Genomic DNA, 20,222 nt, shown 5'->3' on the forward strand with positions numbered 1-20,222 from the left:
GATCAATCTGCCAGAAGCTGCCAGAGGCATACGAGGACAAGCTGGTCGAATTCCAGTGCTATGTTAACCGTCTCCGGCAGCAGCATGGCTACATATTGGGACAGATCGGCAAACGGTGTGGTTCGACATGCCGTCGCCCACCACAGTGTGCGAACGCGGCGCAAAAGAAGTCAAGCTTCTTTCTACGGGGAACGAGCATTCGCGCTTCACGGTGATGCTCGCGTGTACTGCAGACGGCAAAAAGCTGCCTCCATACATAACATTCAAGAGGAAGACGCTGCCGAAAGAGGCTTTCCCGCGGGATGTCGTTCGCGTGAATGAGAAGGGCTATATGTATGAGGCCCTCATGCTCAAGTGGATTAAGACCGTCTGGAATCGGCGACCCGGCGCACTCTGCGGTGTCTGAGCATGCTCGTCTTGGATGCCTTTCGCGGGCATCCAAGACGAGCAGGTGTGAAGCAGGCACTCCGCGACAGGAGGACGGAACTCGCCGTCATTCCGGGAGGCATGACGTCAACACTTCAGCCACTGGATGTCGTGCTCAATAATCCCTTTGATGACCGTGCCCGTGAACAATATAATCAGTGGATGGCCGGCGACAACCCGACGACCCCAACCGGCCGGCTGCGCAGGCCGCCTCTCGCCACTGTGGCCACATGGGTGTCGCAGGCTTGGCGCTCGCTGCCCGACGATATGGTGGTGCGGGCATTCAAGAAGTGTTGCATTAACAACTCCTTGGACGGCACCGAGGATGACATGTTGTGGGACGCAGCCAGTGAAAAGCATTCGTCTTCGGACGAGAGTTCAGACAGCTCAAACGAATGAGCAGGTGACGAGTCTGGCAACACCACTAAATAAAACGAAGTTTTGTGCCTTATAATTTTTATGTTGACTTCTTTGCTTCAATGTAAGGGGGTCGACCTATATTCCGCCTCGACCTATATTCCGCATTATACGGTATGTTCTTATCCTATCGCAGTGACGTACTTATCTCATGTGCTGTTGCCACTGAACAGTCTGGCCAACTCCACAGGTATGTAAATACAATCGCGCTAGCTTTGTGGTCCCTATTCTGAACGCGTACCTGCGTCATACACAAAGTTTTCATCATGCTTACTCATGTTTGTTCCTTTAGTCCATACAGGACACGTTCCTTAAACGAACAACCAAACTTGCGTAACTAACGCAACACAGAGGAACCTTTAAACAAATGTGTCTTCTAATAACTAGCTCTCTGCACGCTAACTACAGAAGTCGGAATACGGCTGCCCTCAATACACACGAGCAACCCAGTCATAAACCGTCTCCTTCCTTCCGTCCGCACAGGACACGCGCTAATGGACCTAAGAGCTCTTCTCAGTGCAAATGATGCACTAACTGAAAATCTACGCCCTTAACCTCAGAAAATAAAAAAAACACATAAAAAAAGAAGGTTAACTTAAAACACGCGCCTGACCATATGCCTCTCAACGATAACCTTTACTCAGGTTACTCACACACTCAAAAAAAGAATGCTTATGCACTCATTAATGAACATCTCGCGACTATAGGTTTACTTAAAATGTCTTTCAACTCTCGGAGCTTCTCGAACGAAAACATTAAGAAAGCTCATACCTTACTTATTGAAAGAAACTTAAAACACAAAAATTTTCAAGTGCTCAAAAATAAAACAAAATAACACGTATTACTTCTACGGAAGCTCTCTTGGCCTCCCGTTCCAAACGCTTACGACTGACTCATGCTTTTGAGCCGTACCCGAGGTGGTCGCGGTCCAGAATCTACTCTGGCTACCGAGGAACAACAAAAGGGCTGGCTCACTGTCAGCTCCCCCAAGACGTTACAGTTTAATGCCAATTTGCGTCCTGGCGCCCCGCTTTCATCATGACCTCGATTGACCATGTCGCTACTCCCCACCTGGTCTTGTCTTGCCACCTTGCGCTCCCTCGCCCTACACGCTGAGCTTTGAAAAGAACGACGGAACGACGAGGAATTTAACTGCCCCGTGCCCTTTGTCCGCGTCCGTGCAGAACATGCTTCTCCGTCCCACTTTGACCAGTGGCTCGAACGTGTTTTATGCGTCAACATCGTCAGTAACGACTGCACCTTTCTTTTCCTCGCGCCCTGTCCTTTTGGGTCTCTCGCCGTCTTTGGCCGCGCTACATTAGTCACCGCATTCCTATCTTTAGGGCGCTTCGTTCTGCGGCGCTTTCTCCTCGAACTCTTTGTCATGCCGTCATCTCGCGCCTCGTGCTGGCTGTTACACATCTCGTCAACCCGGATCGGTCTCTTACCTGCACAGTCTGAATTATCCTTAACTAAATCATTCCTCTCTTGGCTACCTAGACTGGTGGAGAGCCGCACCGATCCCTGAACAATGCAGTTGTTCTCTCGTGAACTACAGAGCTCGCCATCTCGAGAACTACTCAACTGCATCGTCCAGCTGGCACTTCTCTTTGGCACGGAGATCTGACTCGACATGGGTGCTCGTGTCTGTCGGGTCGGCAGTACCCTGTACCTCGCTAACGACCTCGCTACCATGAGATGCGACGCACACGCGCGGTAACTGTGCCAATTTGTTCGCAGCTGGCCTAGCTGTCTCTACAATCCTCTGTTGGCACAGCACCTCGTCGCTCTCACTCTGGCCTTTAACGGCCTCTGTTGCCACTAAGGCATTGTTAGCTGCTAGCACTTCGAGTTTACTTGTGAACGTGCTGCTAGTCTCGCAGGTACTGCTACTTCTCTCGGCTTTCAATTGAAATCTACTGTCTACTTCCTCCCACTTTCGCTGCGTCCAGCCTACAGATTTCTCCAGCCACTGTTGACTTAGTTCGATTGCCTTCTCTAAACCTTGAATCTTTTCGTTCAATGCGTCAATGTACTGCCTCGTTACTTCTGTTAGGCCTTCTTCCTGAGAAATTCTTTTCAGTTCCTGCCTAGCTTTTTCCTGTTCTCGTTTTTTTCTTAGAATTTGGTTACCCATTTGTTCTATGAATTTCGAATCATTGTTACTTTCTAGAATTGCCTTACGAATTTCTGCTTCCATCAAGTCCTCCTCTATGTCCACCTCGATCTCCTCACACAACCACAACAGGTCAGCTCTCGTTAAACACATTAGGACCATGGTCGCTACTTTAAGCTTTGTCTCTGCTGTCAAACAATACTTGCTGCGATACTCACGCAAATCCGAATACAAGTAAAAAGCTCCCCAGTGAATCAAATCCAAAAACAGAGAAATTGAGGCCTGGTAAATCTTACAGCCTAAACGCTTACTCACTGAAGCAGCACCATATCACCAGTCCTTCCTCGCCGTACCCAGTCAGTTGCAAGAGGTGGTCAATCCCAAGTCGCCTCCAACTTGATCAGGATGCTGGTCGGTCACCATGTGCCAACGTCCGTCAGCTGCCGTTGCTGTCTCCCGAGTCGTAGGCCGATCTAGGAGCCGTAGGCCGATCTCACCGCTGCCATGCAGTTGTCAGATTTTGCAGTCGTAGCGGTAGAAAGGAGCTTGACTCTTCGTCGGGACTTAGGAGAGCAGGATTTATTTACATATTAACATTTTGAACAAGACATATATCGACAGTCTAGCGTGACTCCCATATGGAGCCTGCAAGACTAACATACAGCAAACAGTTTACGAGCACACAGCTCATGAGTACATTTCTAGCACGACAACGAGCACACACTAGCAGCCGACAATCGCTGCTTATAAGCACTTGGTCCCCCCCTTGATTCCAAGCGGATGGAAACGTTCATCGTTCGACTTCACCGAAGATGACCCGCCCTTTTGGAGGTGGAGGAGGGCTCACATACACATGCCGCACACACACACTGGTGTAAAGGTCCAGAGCCGACGTCAGAGGGGCTTCGTAGAACTCTGCTCCGTCCCAGGTGGCACGCCGGGTAGCAAATTGTCTGTTGTCTCGAAAAGCTCATGGGGAGGTTCCGCCAATTTCCTCCCCTCAAGAACTCCCCTGAGCTGACCCCGCGCCACGTGGCTGCCGGTTATTCGCAGTTCTCTGAAGTGTGCCTCGTCTGGTTGGATTGGAACACGTGCAGCGGGCTGAAATAGCTGGCACGTTGTCACCCTGTACGGCCATTCCTAACAATACGTATTTATGTGCATGTACAATGTTCATGTCATGACTCAAGGTTGCTTGTCTGCCTTTTTTTAGCAGTGATATTGTCATCCACCCGAATGTCGGATCAGGCTACAAGGGGAAATCCAAGTTTCCTTTTGTACTTTTGGGGGCATGACAACTTTCCTTTTATGAACCTTGCATTATCTTTCTGCAGAAGTGCTTTGCCATAGACAGTGAACAGAAGCATCAACCCTTGCGCTGTAATCAGGGTGTCTACAAACCGGGAAAGCTGGTAATTCTCAGGGATTTTGAGTAGTCTGGAAAAACTCAGGGAAAACTCAGGGAATTTGTGCCTCTATCAGAAAAAATTAGCTGTAATTTTATTGAAAGGGTCGAAAGTCGTGGTAATGCTGGCTCAAGTAACAGACACGAATCATAATGTATCGTGTTTGACTTTCTGTCGTCGGCTGGAGGAGTTGCCAGTGTACAGTCAACGACTGGCTTTCCGAATTCCCGATAATTTGGACGGCTTCGTGGCACCACCACGTACCCCATAGAGTCAATGTATCAGAACGTCTGAAATTTTGGAGGCAAGAACTCTTCGCCGTCCGATTTTCCGGATGTTTTGCCGTGACTGCAGGTCCGAAACGGCATTAATCAAAGCCACCACTGCTGCCATTTTGATTACCTCGCCGCCTCAAACCGGTGCTCTCGCTGGCTGCCATAGCCACCACTGCGGCAATGCTAGCTGCTTCGACGTTCGCTATGAAGCTTCTTGCCGTTGGGTGCCATGTTTTTTTATTGAAAGAATTCGCTGCTGTCAGCAAAGGCACGCACTCCACCTTTGCGGTCCTCGCGATTGGCTTAGAAGCTTGGAAAGCACAGTGCGTTGCCCAATGCTGGCTCCCGAAAGTCAGCTTTGCCTCTGTACAGAAATGTTACTTGGTGAAGCATATGCAAAAGTATTGCAGTGAAGCATAGTAAGCGTGGGAAGGGGCTATTGCCACGGGACACAGTATTTAATAAAGGGAAAATCAGACATCCACTCATTCGTAGCAATTGCTACAAGTGCTACTTTGTAGCAATTTCTACGAACGGGTGGATGTCTGATTTTCCTATTAATAATGACTTCTCTCCACCTTGTAGGTTTCCGCGGGATACAGTATGTGTTCCTTAATCATACACGCGTGCACCCGGTATTTCCTGTCACAGTACGAGCACCGATATGCCTAATACGTGTACCAACAGGCCTTCAGACCGTTTTCGAATGTGCCTGTGGCAGTTTGAGCAATAAGGGAAGTAAATGACATGCATTTGTTTTTCCAACTGGCCAATTTCTCGGACGTTTTCGCAGCCCCTTAGGAGTTCGAAAACTCGAACGTGGACTGTGCAACTGACCAAGAGCATGCTTCAAATGGTCCGTGGGGCGCACGAGTGGCAGAAGGAGTACAAGAACAGAAAGGACCTACGCATTGAGGAATAAATGGGAAAGGAAGCATGCTGTCGCCATTTTGAAGAAGCTTGAGCTCAAAAAACAGTGTTGGCTGATGCCGAGATGCAAGTGTCCCTCATACAAAACAAGATAAGCTCTTTAAAGCAGTGAAACAACACGGGCATCGTGCGAGGGCTGAGAGTATGTCAGGACAGTTGAGGTTGACTTACGAGCTGTTGAGAGAGAAACTCAATTGCGACAAAGTTCAGGCCTCGCACCACTGAGCATGCTATCAGTTGATAGAAATAGCTCATATTCGAAAATATTTGCTTTTGTATGCATCTCCTTTTTTATTCGTATTTGAGAATGTTCGACTCGTTTTGCAATTTTTCTCAAAGGCATTTTATTTGCTGTGCATTTTACTAATTCCCCCCTTCTATTCTCTTTGGATAACATAAACACTCCGAACATTACATAAACACTCCCTCCGATATATATAAAACTAACACAACAGTTTATTATTGGTTCTGTGGAACAAAAAAATTGACATGGATAATGGCCAATGCACTCTTTGTATTGTCCTCACATACCTATATAACATAAGGAATAAAACGTGCAGCAGGCTCAGAAACACTGTTGTTCTGAGTGCTTTTTCACGGGTTAGGGTTAGAATCCGATGCGGTTGAAGTTGCCTGTTCCTCAAATGACAAAGTGACATCTCCAGAGTCTGAGCCTTGTTTGTTTCGTAGCCGGAAGAGCCGCCGCTCCAAAAACAGTTGAAGGGCCAGTGCAAGCAGCCATTTCAAAGCGATCACATGGCCACACTAAAGGAAGGAGGGCCTTTGTTTATTCAAACTCGAACAGATGAAGCAAAGAGATCAGTAAATGAAACAGAGAGCCACAGACGAAAAAGATACGACAGAAAGCAGAGCCGTCGTGGAGAAAACGCACCAATGAAACGAACACACCAGTTGCTGATAAGGAGGTGCACCTTAGCTGAGTTGGTGGAAGATGTAGCAAAAAAAAAAAAAAATATATATATATATATATATATATATATATATATATATATATATATCTATTGTAACGCGGTTTATTGAGCACTCAGAAATGCGACCGTCTCAGTCGAGCATCAGACACCGCGAGTGCGAGCCCCTCTTCGTCGGCGGGCCAAGGATGATAGTGCGTCTATAGGGCGCGCCAGTCTTCTTTGCTACAATATATATATTGTAGTGAAGAGGAATGCCTGGCGCCGCAGCCACATCGCCAGTCGCCCAGCAGGCAGCGTGTCTCAACCAGAGCAGCTCAGGCAATCTCGAGCTCGCGCCTCCCGGGCGACTGGCGATGTGGCTGCGGCGCCGGGCATTCCTCTTCACTACAATATATATTTTAGCAGGTAGCAGAAATGCATAAGTGGTGACTGTATGCTGCTGCATGATTATTTGAACGGAGAATTGCTACTGTTGCGGTGTACAAAGTTCGGGAACCACCCCTCCCATCTGCAGATGCGCATGCTCTGCTTGCCACAACCATGCCTATAAAGGGGAACGTTCTGCAACCACTACCAAAAACCCAGACCCAGCAGAATCGGAAAAGAAAATATGCTTCCAGAAATATACAACACATGGCAGAACCACCTCAGAGCTCACCCACCTTGTATTACTGTGCACATACGAGTAAAGAGAGTGGAGAATGTATGGGTACATCAGTGACATGGTGGGGGAGAAATGCAAAAATGTATAGCTACGTCAATGACGCTGAAAGGGATAACAAGGCCTCAGACATCGCTACTATATGCTCAGGAGTGTGTATTTCTTTTAGGATTGCATTCAACTAATATTAAGTGCAACTTTATTTTTTCCCGCCTTTGGTTGCTTTTATTCATCAGCATTTCGACAGCATATACAGTCGAACCTCGATATAACGAACCTCAATTTAACGAAATTCTCGAAATAACGTACTTTTTATATTTCCCAATTTCTGCCCCATTGAAAACCATGTATTTTTTTTCGCGATTTAACGAGGTCACTTTATACTGTACTTCCGATTTAACGAAGTACTCGCGCATCGCACGCACGTACCAGGAGCCTCCTTGACAGGCAGATGAAAACTTTAGCCGGGCATACAGCGATTTGCATGCGCCCTTTAATGCTCAAATTCTCCTGGCACGCTTCAATACGTGGAGCAGAACGTGCCACTGCGCCATCTATCGTGTACGTATGAAACCTGCTCATGTAGTGCTAGCCGGAGTGCTTCAGAAGTTCCGGATTGCGTCACGCTATGACTTCACCGGCCTGTTGGAATGGGAAAGCGTCAACCGGAAGTAAGTTTACGAACAGCGGTCGTTGGGCACGTTTTCTCAGTTGGTTACCATATTTACACGATTGTAAGTCGACCACTTTTTTTTAAATTTGAAAGTCTGAAGTTGGGGCGTCGACTTACAATCGAAACCAAAACATGGCCCCGCTAAAAGAAGGGAGACCAATGGGAGCTACAACGTAGTTACTATTTTATATTTGCTCTATGGCCCTACCGGTATCTTTTCGCTACCCCGCGTGTTTGTTCACTTTTCGGAAGGGTTTTTCAACATTTTTGAGAGTTTTAAAGTGCATGCAACACTCATGGGGGGGTGTCGATAATTGATGGAAGCGCCGCTGTTCCAATTTGCGGCGGCACCCTCAGAACGGCGGCGCTTGCGGGGAGTATCAGTAGTTATAGAAGAGCAGACACCGCTCGCGGGTTTCTTCCTCTGTTGAAAGGCATTGACATTTGTTTGACGCGTTCCACTTGACTGCCGGCTACGTGCTACTTCTATGCTTCCCCAGTCGTCATGAGTGCTCCAGGCCCACTAATCGTTCGGCACTCGTTCACAGCAGCGTTCAAGAGGGCTGCCATCCTTTACGCCGAAGAAACAAATAAAAAATGGCTGGTGCTAGAGTGACGACTGCAGCGAAGCGAAATTTTCACCTGTGATGCGTGCCGAAGTGGACGCTTTCTGGAGCTGTAGGCTAAGCTTGCGGCGTACATCGCTGAAATGCGCGATTGGTCCCTGCCAGTGAAGTGCGGCATGGTCATGAAACAAGCCCGGACCTTCGCCTTAATTTTAAGGCCCTGCTCCGCCATGAGTACAATGACGGTGACGAAAGTATGGCGTACACAACAGATGTTGACTCATGGCAGCTGCTCTGCGATATTAAAAAGCGGCAGGTGAAGCTGACGGAGTTCTTCGCTTCCACCTGAGTTTCATAGAATTGCTCTGCGGGAAGTTAATATATTCCAGCGTTCATGAATGAACATCATCATTGCTTTACTGGGCGCGGTATCATCCGATGGTAAGTGGTGGCCTCATGGATCCACCAAGTTAATACTACTTCCAATTTTCTTCGAAAGAATATTCAAGTTGATAGCTCTGGTATGTGCATAATTTTTTTTTTCTTTACGCCACGGGTTGCCATGTCTTCGTCAAAGGATTTTTTTTTAGTGATGACAAATTATGATGATGATGGCACTGATGGCCTCATCTAGTGGCAGCTATGAGCACTAGGTGCGGTGCTTGCTGCAGACCTGCTCTTCACCGTACGCGTAATGGAGAAAAATGCGTTCGTACCCGCTGGCTATCGGGCATCACACTCTTGGTTGTCGTATTAGTTCCAGTGTTTATTGGTTATCTTTGTAATTTTGCTATCTACAAGGTGCCGTACGCCAGGAGTGTTCCAAGAACCTGCATCATTATTTGGACTGCTGAAACATGCGAACCTCGACCTAACGAAACTCGCGATTTAACGAAATTTTCGGCTGCAAATTGGACTTCGTTATATCGAGGTTCGGCTGTATATAGCTTATTAGGGGCAAGCCTACTTGTTGTGTCAAGTTTTCACTCAAGCAAGGGCTCACAGTCGATTTCAGACCGACCTTCAGCAGAAGCTGGACTAGCAGTGTACTCTCTTGGTTTCTCAACACCACTTGTGCAAATGCATTTATTCATTACTGTAAAATACTGTGAAACACTGCACATTGGTGTGCAGTACTCTACAAAGCCAGAAGGCTCCAGCAACAGATGAAGGCAGATGACTGGACCATCTTGACTTTCAAGGAAAGCGGAGCGAACACAATAATCGAGTATGAGGAGGCTTGTGCATGCTCCCCAATCTAATTGCTTTGACAAGCTAAAGAAAGCAGTGAAGAAGAAACCAGGTGCTGTCTTGTTCTCTGCACCATGGGTGCTTACCCGTTTCAACACTTGTGAAGCCACGGATTTCCCGCACAACATGGGCATCACAATGGCTAATACAGTGCAGTAAACTTATAACGATACCACATATAACAATATATTGGTTATTACGATGAGTTGGCTTCAGAGTATCAACGTATGCGTTATGGCTATGAGGAAAAAAAACCTATATAATGATATGTTTTACCTGTATATCGGATATAACGATCGAAATTATGCTTTTTGGGCGGCATCTTCCATGCAGAATAATCGGGAAATTTGCTCTGCTAAGTACCCCCTAACCGAGATGGCGCGAAAAGTTTGCTTACGCAAGTTTTTATCTGCTGCCATTACTGCACAGCACATCTCATCGGTGCGCCGATTGTGAAATCCATGGAGAGTATCACATGTTGGCACAACATGCCACAACATGGTACCAGCTGCTTCGCGTCTGCGTCACCGGCGGGCGTCCACAGAAAGAGAAAAAAAATTATACAGATCCCACACACTGTGTGAATCGATGTAAGCAATGCTATCTGTGCTGGTTGCTTTGATTGACAATAATTAGCAGAGATGTTGATGGTGAAAGCTGAATTTCTTCAACGTTTATTAATTTTTTCAACAGCCACGATTCGCTGTGATCAAGATTAAATTTCCTACTGAAATGTGACCAACGACAAGCTGCCCCAAGTACGCTAAAGCTAGATAATAAAGATATATCTGGAGAAGAGCTAGCCGATGGCCTTTAACAACTTTTTTTATAAACCTAGCTCATAACAACCCGCCACATGATTCTAATAAATACAGTAATTCTTACAATAATCACACAATATTTCTGAACCCGGTTACAACAGAAGAAGTAATATCAGGAATACAAAACCTTAATAACAGCCGTAGCCACGACATTGACGGCATTCAAATATGGTCTCTGAAGCATGTTGTAGGAATCATTGCACTTGTCATTGCATATATATTTAACTTATGCTTAGCTACTAGCACATTTCCTAATAAAATGCGAATAGCCGAAGTAACGGTTCTGTATAAGAAAGGAGACCGCAATGATTTAGGAAATTATAGACCAGTATCTATACTCCCTATCTTCTCAAAAGCTTTTGAAATAGTTCTGCATACTAGGTTGTCTAATTTTATTAATAAGCATGATCTTCTGTCACCGAATCAATTTGGGTTTTGTAAAAATAAATCTGCCGAGTTAGCACTACTCGAATAAAAGGAATACATACTAACACAGTTTGAAAAGAAAGCCTTCGTTATTGGTGTCTTTGTAGGACTTCTCGAAGGCATTCGACTTAGTGAACCACACTATACTCCTAAATGACATAGTGTTTTGGTTTTCGGGGACAGGCTCAAATGCATCTTAAATCATATCTATCGCATAGAAAACAGGCTGTCTGCATAGACAATATGAAATCTGAACTAAAATCTGTTATTTCTGGCATTTGACAGGGCAGTTATTGGGACCATTACTATTTAATATGTACCTTAATGGTATCTACAACATTAACTCCTCTGCTAAATTTATTATCTATGCTGGTGATACTAGCATTTTTCTTGCTGGAAGTGATTTTGTTCTTCTCGTACGGGAATACAATGACACAGTGAACAACTTGCAAAAATGGTCCGAATCCAAGTGCATGCATATAAATGAAAAGAAGACACAAGCTGTCATATTTCGCCCTAAAAATAAACCAGTTCCCTCCTCCCTCGAGATTAAGCTAAATTCATTATGTATAGATGTGGTTGAGCAATTTAAATGTCTTGGGGTAGTTTTTTCCTCCTTTATGTGTTGGGAACAACACGTGGACCATATCACAATGAAACTGGCTCAAATAACTGGGGTCGTAGGTAGGCTCAGATACATTCTTTCAAGGCCAGTAAGATTACTCCTCTAGAATTCCCTTTTTTACTCCTATTTAAGCTATTGTCATTTAATGTGGGGCACAGCCACAATTAGCTGTCTTCAGCGCATCTACATTATGCAGAAGTTCCTTCTTCATGTTCACAATGTCCCCTGGGGCTCACCGAGTATGGATCTTTCTGCAAGGTAGTGTGCTGAAGATCCACAGCTTGTACTGTGGGAGATGTGGGGCTCTCCTCCGTGCTCTTGGGACAAAGGAACGACAACACAGTAGTGCAAACAATCACAAGGGCATTTATTGCACCTTTCATAGATCAATGCCTGCTAGCCAAGTTGCTATCCACAAAACATGCCGATGGGCACGCGACAAATCTAGAAGTCTGACTCACCGCGACCTGAAGCGAGCGAATATGTTCGCCCCATGCTGGATCCCAACGCCTGGTCGCTCGCGCGTTCGGTCACACCAACGGTGGTGCGTTCAAAGGCGGTCGCGCGAGGTGGTCTCGCAGAAGCATGGGTCGGCGCGCACGCGGGAGACGTCTACGCCGCGCGCCGACCCGCCGGGAAAGCGCCAGCCTCTGCTCCCCTGCGCCCCCAAGTAACCCTGCCGTGAGGCGGCGTTAGCAGCGCAACACTGGCGCCATCTCTCGCACTGCGCCACAACCACATCGACCGCCGCGGGCATCACGCAGGCCATGCGGCGAAGCCGAATTACAGGAGACGCGCCATGCGGGAAAAACATATCAGGGGACGCGCGAGAGTCGCGCATCCCCACATCCCCCCAACCTTAAATCACTACATATTCCGGCGAAACATGTCACTCGGTCTCACATCAACGCGTGCTTCGCGACAAGGTAGTATATGCAACAGTGGCCACGCCGAAGAAATGTCCACACGCTGTCCATAGCATGCGAGCCGACATTGTCCCTGGGTACACCGCTGGCGTCCGCCGGTCACAGCAGCAGCTTTGCAACTCGACGGCACGATCCCAGGCCAGGGCTCCGCAGACGACGCAGTAGTCGGTACGAGCAAGTGTCGCTCGCGCCGACGCGCCCTGCTGGCAAGAGCCGCCGTAGCTGTCGGTGACCGCCGGCTCTTTCGTCCGCCGCCGAGGGTTGTGAGCTGGATACAGGAAGCCGCCGAAGTCGCTGCGCCGAACTGGCCACAGCATCAGCATCGCCCGGGGTGGCTCGATCGTAGTCCGGGGCAGCAGCGCAGACGATGTGCAGGTGACGGCAAGCCAGGGGTGACTCCAATCACGCTGCGTAAACTCAACACACTCGGCAAACACTAAAGTAGTGCAAGGGAGAAGAATTCTGCATGCGCACCGCCCACGTGGTTACGATGTTCAACTCGGCTAGCAAAAGATCGGGCAGCTACTCAGATGCTAAGTTCACGTGAACGAAGCTCGGTTTCTTGAGTCGAACGAGTAATTTCAATTCATGCGAGGCTAAATAGAATGAGGGAAGCAACTTGCAACACCTCAACGCCACGGTCCACCAGGTTGTGTCCCTCAACGTACGACAGGCAGCTTCGTAAAGCCTTAGGCCTAAAGCGTCGCTACCCTGACAACAACCGGCATCCCAAAACAACACCCAAAATGAGCGCAAAACAGGCAGCTGCGAGGAGACGTCAGCTCTGTGAGGTGGTCCTACTCCGCTCGGTGCACACAGCATCCGAGTTGACAGCGCCCACCGTCCCAGACAGTGTCGGAGCGCCCGGTGCCAGGCCGCAATACCAGTCAGCCCGTAGTGGCACCCGTGGCCCGCGGCCACCCGGCGCCCTGAGCCGTGACTTCATCAGAGTCAAAGAGATAGAAGAAGCTATTTACATAAGAAATTCGGACCACCCACAAGGCTTCCGTACTCACTCGCTTCAGGCTTGCCAATATGCTTCGCGGGCGCTATGCCACGCTCTCCCAGGATGCAGACCACGTGGCTCTCGTACTGACGAATGTCGTTAAGAAAAAAACACTTGCGAAAAGGCTTAGCATGTTGACATGTTCATACACACTACAGCCGCCGTTGCCTCGCTCAAGAAATCACGCCGCCAACGCTAGCAATCAAACTCCACGCTAGCCCTACGCTTCGGTTCAAACAAAGGTCTCGAACGAAGCAACACTGTTAAACTATCGTCCGATGCTCCAAGAGCCCCACGTTGGGCAGCCAGATGTGGGAGATATGGGGCTCTCCTCCGTGCTCTTGGGACAAAGGAATGACAACACAGTAGTGCAAACAATCACAAGGGCATTTATTGCACCTTTCATAGATCCATGCCTGCTAGCCAAGTTGCTATCCACAAAACATGCCGATGGGCACGCGACAAATCTAGAAGTCCGACTCATTGCGACTGGAACCGAGCGAATATGTTCGCCCCATGCTGGATCCTAACGCCTGGTCGTTCGCGTGTTCGGTCACGCCAGCGGTGGTGCGTTCGAAGGCGGCCACGTGAGGCGGTCTCGCAGATACATGGGTCGGCGCGCACGCGGGAGATGTCCACGCCGTGCGCTGACCTGCCGGGAAAGCGCCAGCCTCTGCTCCCCTGCGCCCCCAAGTAACCCTGCCGTGAAGCGGCGTTAGCAGCGCAACACTGGCGCCATCTCTCGCACTGTGCCCCAACCACATCGACCGCCGCGGGCATCACGCAGGCCATGCGGCGAAGCCGGATTACAGGAGACGCGCTATGCGGAAAAAACATATCAGGGGACGCGCGAGAGTTGCGCATCCCCACAGTACAAGTATCACTAGAGTGTCCGGTTTAAACTATAAACATGGAGAAATGTAAATCACATACGTTACGTACATATATTTACATATACATATACATATGTTTACATATATATATACATTTACGTACATATACATATATTTGCGTACCCGAGAAGCAACCTACAAGACAAGCTATGCGGAGAATTGGATAGTGCCGGCCCCATGAATAAATTCGGGTAGAGAATGCCTGCAATTCACTCTTCCTTCTCTCTTAAATGCTTATGTATATAATAATTTTGATCTCTTCAGTGCATCAAACAGTGCTTTGCGTGCTATGTATGTTACCATGTAGGTTCTGTTTTCATTTGTGGTGAATATTGTCTAAATATTGTATAATTATGTTATGTTTTCTTTTGTACTGGTTCATTATTGTATAACTGTTATTAGACTCTAATTACCTTTGTTTTAAAAGCCTTGCCATGAAGCCACTGCCAAGTGAAAGGGGGCTGTGGCTTTGTCAAGCTGTTTCTTACAGCTTTTTCTGCGCCTCTTCTGTCTGTATCGGTACAAGGCAGAAAATGAAGAATTTGTTTAGCCTAACATGAGAGTGGTGACTTGATGTGTGGGTATGCGCAACTCTCGCATGTCCCCCGATATGTTTTTCCCGCATGGGCGCGTCTCCTGTAATCCGGCTTCACAGCGTGGCCTGCGTGATTCCCGCGGCGGTCGATGTGGTTGGGGCGCAGTGCGAGGGATGGCGCGAGTGTTGCGCTGCTAACGCCGCCTCACGGCAGGGTTACTTGGGGGCACAGCGGAGAACAGGCTGTCTCTTTCCCGGTGGGTCGGCGAACAGCGTGGACGTCCCGCGCGCGCACCGACCCATGCTTCTGCAAGACTGCCTTGCGTGGCCTGCCTTCGAACGCGCCACCGTTCGTGTGACCGTACGCGCGAACGACCAGGCGTTGGGATCCAGCATGGGGCGAACATATTTGCTCGCTATCCGGTCGCGTGAGTCAGACTTCTAGATTTGTCGCGCGCCCATCGGCATGTTTTGTGGATAGCAACTCGGCTAGCAGGCATTGATCTATGAAAGGTGCAATAAATGCCCTTGATATTGTTTGCAGTACTGTGTTGTCATTCCTTTGTCTGTCCCAAGAGTACGGGGTGAGAACCCCACATTTGGCTGCCCAACGTGGGGCTCTTGGGGCATCGGACGATAGATTTAAATTTACCAGTTTTGCTTCGATCGAGACCTTTGTTTGAACCGATGCGTAGGGCTAGCGTGGATTTTTATCGCTAGCGTTGCGGCTTGCTTTCTTGAGTGAGGCGACGGTGGCTGAACTGTGTTTGAGCATGCCAACATGCTAAGCCTTTTCGCAGATGTTTGTTTTTAATGGCATTCGTTGGTATCCGAGCCACGTGGTCTGGATCCTGGGAGAGAGAGACTTAGCGCCGACGAAGCATTGGCAAGCCTGAAGCGAGTGAGTACGGAAGCCTCGTGGGTGGTTCGAATTTCTTATGTAAATAGCTTCTTCTATCTCTTTGACCCTGATAAAGTCGCGGCTCTGGGAGCCGGGTGGCCATGGGCCACGGGTGCCACTACGGGCTGACTGGTATTGCGGCCTGGCACCGGGCGCTCCGACACCGTCTGGGATGGTGGGCGCCGTCAACTCAAGGCTGTGTGCACCGAGCGGAGTAGGGCCACCTCACAGAGCTGACGTCTCCTCGCGGCTGCCTGTTTTGCACTCATTTTGGGTGTTGTTTTTGGATGCCGGTTGTTGTCAGGGTAGCGACGCTTTAGGCCTAAGGCTTTACGAAGCGGCCTGTCGCACGTGGAGGGACACAACCTGGTGAACGGTGGCGTTAAGGTGTTGCAATTTGCTTCCCTCATTCATTTCGCCTTGCACGAATTGAAATTACTCGTTCGACTCAAGGAAGCGAGCTTCGTTCACATGAACTTAGCATCTGAGTAGCTGCCCGATCTTTTGCTAGCTGAGTTGAACATCGTACCATGTGGGCGATGCGCATGCATAATTCCTCTCTCTTGCACTACTTTAGTGTTTGCCAAGTGTGTTGAGTGTACGCAGCGTGATTGGAGTCACTCCTGGTTCGCCGTCACCTGCACATCGTCTGCGCTGCTGCCCCGGACTACGATCGAGTCACCCCGGGCGCTGGTGATGCTGTGGCCAGTTCGGCGCAGCGACTTCGGCGGCCTCCTGTATCCAGCTCAAAACCCTCGGCGGCGGACAAAAAAGTCGGTGGTCACCGACAGCTACGGCGGCTCTTGCCAGCAGGGCACGTCGGTGCGAGCGACGCTTGCTCGTTCCGACTACTGCGTCGCCGTTTCCAGAGCCCTGGCCTGGAATCATGCCGTCGAGTCTGGAAAGCTTCTGTTGTGATCGGCAGACGCCAGCGGTGTACCCAAGGACAATGTCGGCTCGTGTGGACAGCGTGTAGACATTTCTTTGGCGCGACCACTGTTGCATGTACTACCTTGTTCGCGAAGCACGGGTTAATGTTAGACCCTGTCACATGTTTCGCCGGAATAAGAAGTGATTTAAGGTTGGGGGGATGTGGGGATGCGCGACCCTCGCGCCTCCCCTGATATCTTGTTTTCCCGCATAGCCCCCGTCTCCGTGCGGCGCCGCCGCGGCGGTCGGAGTGGTACAAGCGCAGTGCGAGAGATGGCGCGAGTGTTGCGCTGCTAACGCCGCCGACAGGCGAGGTTACTTGGGCGCCGAAAGGAAGGCACTTGCCCTCTTTGGGGTTCGGGAAGCAAGCGAGACGGACGTGCCGTGCCGCGCGTGCACCTGCCCATGCTACTGCGAGACCGCCTCGTGTGGCCGCCTTCGAACGCGCCACTGTTGGCGTGACCGAACACGCGAACGACCAGGCGTTGGGATCCAGCATGGGGAGAACATATTCGCTCGCTATCCGGTCGCGGTGAGTGGGACTTCTAGATTTGTCGCGCGCCCATTGGCATGTTTTGTAGATAGCAACTCGGCTAGCAGGCATTGATCTATGAAAGGTGCAATAAATGCCCTTGTGATTATTTGCACTACTGTGTTGTCGTTCCTTCGTCCCAAGAGCACGGAGGAGAACCCCACAGATGTTAAACGCTACCTTATGTGCACCACTGCTGTTTGTCTGTATAGTGCACATGCGCAGGGAAAGATGTATGCTTGAGGCATTGTGCGCCATAATTCATAATCTCTGAGAGGGTTGAGCATCGCCATTGCCTCACGTGACACATTGCATCATGGCAGGAGCACTAAACTTGAATTGGATTATGGGGCTGTATGTGCCAAAACCACAATCAGATTATGAAGCATGCCATAGTGGCAATCTCCGGATTAATTGTGACACCGCCATGTTCATTAACATGCCCCAAATCTAAGTACATATGCATTTTCTATGTCTCTCCCGTCAAAATGCAGCTGCTACGGTTGGGATCAAATCCGTGGCCTCTAGCTATGCCATAGCCGCAAAGCTACCACGGCAAGCACAGAAGTGTTGATTTGGCGGGTGACCGCTTCCATAGCATCGCCTGGACCCTGCAGTGTGCTTTAATTAATGTGACTCTGCTTCCGCACGTCCTGTGTAATTTATGTGCTTGACATATTTGCGCGGTGTTTATTTTTCAGGAATAATTTTTTTCTCCACAACCGCTGTCGTGTAGTAGTAGGCTTCCTTTGCCTTCTCACATCACCTTCCCCCCGTCTCTGTAAGGGAACTGCCTCTTCTCCTTCCTCCTCCCTATGGTTCTATCTACATTCCCTCTGGACTCTCACGTCAGTAAAAAGGGAAGCGCTGCAGTTTCTGCAGTGCTTTTGAGGGGGGTCCGGATAAGTACAGCTGTCAAGAGGCTAATGTTGCAACGCCCTGGGAGCTCCCGAGGGCATTGTGCACATTTGGTGTGGTGGGGTCCAAACGAGTTTCTTGCGTCGCCTTTCCTCTCTGACTTGTTCCTGTCATGTATACACGTGCCCTGAACCACTCCCTGACATGGTGTGCCAGAGAGCAGCAGCCACAGCAGCAGCAGCAATGGGAAAGTCGAAGGAAAAGGCAAAGAAAGCTTTGCTTTCTTGGCCCTGGAAGTCGATGTCACTCATCTGCATATTCATTGAATGCTGCAAGCAACCTTCAGTGTGACCTTGTGTTACCTTTAGAAAAGAAATCTAAACGAAACATGAAAGCTTTGCTTCGTTTAGATGCCAACAGCTGCATAAATTTTTTTCTCTGTTAGCACCAGTGAAGGGCCCAGTATTGAAGGGCCCAGTATTGGGGGGCACATGTGTGAAGGTAAATCCTTGCGCAGGTGCATGTAGATGTCCTTGATGCCAACGATAACTGGCCTGTGTTCTCGGAGAGCCTGTACCGAGTTGAAGTCTCCGAGAGCACATCTCCTGGCACAGAGATCCTGCAGCTGACAGCCACAGATGCCGATGAGGACCAGCGCCTCTTCTACAGCATCTACAACAGGTGGGTTTGTGCCTCTTGTAACATGGGACCTGATACGATATGTTAAATAGATGTTTATCATTACATTGCAGTAAAAGAAATGACGATTTGCTGGCATTCATTCCAAATCCCATACTGGGAAGTATATAAATTGTTTTTTTTTCAGGGAAATGTTTATTATCTTGTGTTGAGCCATGTGAAAACAAAATAAGTAGGCAGGACCAGCACTTGTTGTGTCTGCTTCTTGGTCTTTTGTGTTTAAAATGCTCTTTGTTTTAGTGTTCACTATGCATAGACAGGCCAAGCAAGCCACCCAGTTATGCAATTTACATGTATGCGTTTTTTCACAAATATCTACCGTGTGGCAGCATTTGTGATTGAGAAAGGTTTAGTTGTTTTTTAGCCGTGTGCTAACCCTGGTGGAGTGTGTCAGGTAGTATCGATTCTATCATGGCAGAATGTCTAGCGTCTGGTCAGGCTGCATTGTGCGTAACCAGCATGTAGCTGGTGGCTAGAAGGGCGGTTCATCACGCTGCACAACTGCTTCTTTTTGCATTCTCCTTTCTTTTGTGTGTATATTTGTGTTTTTGTGTGCGTGTGTATGTGTAATGGTGGTTGTGTTTTCAGAAGTATCAGTTGAGCCATAAAATACTGCTGCATCTGGCGAGATTGGTTTTGCAAATGCTTTTGTTTAGTAGGGAAATGTCCACAAAGTGTCCTGTGGTTGCCGGAAAGTCACATTGCATTTAGCACAAAGTAAAGAAGTGCTTTTTCCTTACAAGTCCCTACATTTTGATGTATTTCTTTCAGGCAAGTGCTGTTCTGCATGCAAAAATAAAATGCTGCATATCAGCCTGAGGTTACTACAGGAATGTTAACTTCTTAATTGATCACGTTCTGCAGATATGCATTAAGACTATGGACACTTTGCTGCAAGAAGTTTGCACAGCTGCAACCAGATGGTGGCATGAGTTTGCTTCACGCAGGCAGCATTATTGGGGCCAGAATTGCAGGACGAGCAGTGGATGTGCACTGTATTTAAACCACTAGCTGACAGCACAGTACAGTGCATTTATTAAAACATGGCAAGCTAAAAAAAAAAAAGATGTGCGACTTGTGGGCTTGTCACCTGTGCTTTTGGGACAAAGTAACAACAACACAGTAGTGCAATCACAAGGGCATTTTTTGCACCTTTCATAGATCAATGCCTGCTAGCTGAGTTGCTATCCCCAAAACATGCCGATGGGCGCGCGAGAAATCGCGGAAGTGGGACTCACCGCGACCGGATAGTCAGCGAATATGTTCGCCCCATGCTGGATCCTAACGCCTGGTCGTTCGCGTGTACGGTCACATGAACAGTGGCGTGTTCAAACAAGCCCTCGTGAGACGGTCTCGCAGAAGCATGGATCGGCGCACACGCGGCATGTCTGCACTGCTTGCCGACCTCGAGCCAAAG

The 20,222-nt window shown here is 48.7% G+C and overlaps 1 protein-coding gene across 2 annotated transcripts in view; it reads left to right on the forward strand.

Moving 5' to 3' along the window:
- LOC135919943 (fat-like cadherin-related tumor suppressor homolog) overlaps positions 1-20,222 on the forward strand; it is a 375,972-nt gene that overhangs the window by 53,391 nt on the left and 302,359 nt on the right. For both annotated transcript variants that reach the window (XM_065453965.2, XM_065453966.2), the window contains exon 9: positions 18,624-18,787. In XM_065453965.2, the coding sequence (XP_065310037.2) occupies positions 18,624-18,787 (164 nt within the window). The remainder of the gene's footprint in view (positions 1-18,623; positions 18,788-20,222) is intronic.

The sequence above is a fragment of the Dermacentor albipictus genome, chromosome 3 (genome assembly GCF_038994185.2).
Source record: "Dermacentor albipictus isolate Rhodes 1998 colony chromosome 3, USDA_Dalb.pri_finalv2, whole genome shotgun sequence".
In the NCBI taxonomy this organism is placed as follows: Eukaryota; Metazoa; Arthropoda; class Arachnida; order Ixodida; family Ixodidae; genus Dermacentor; species Dermacentor albipictus.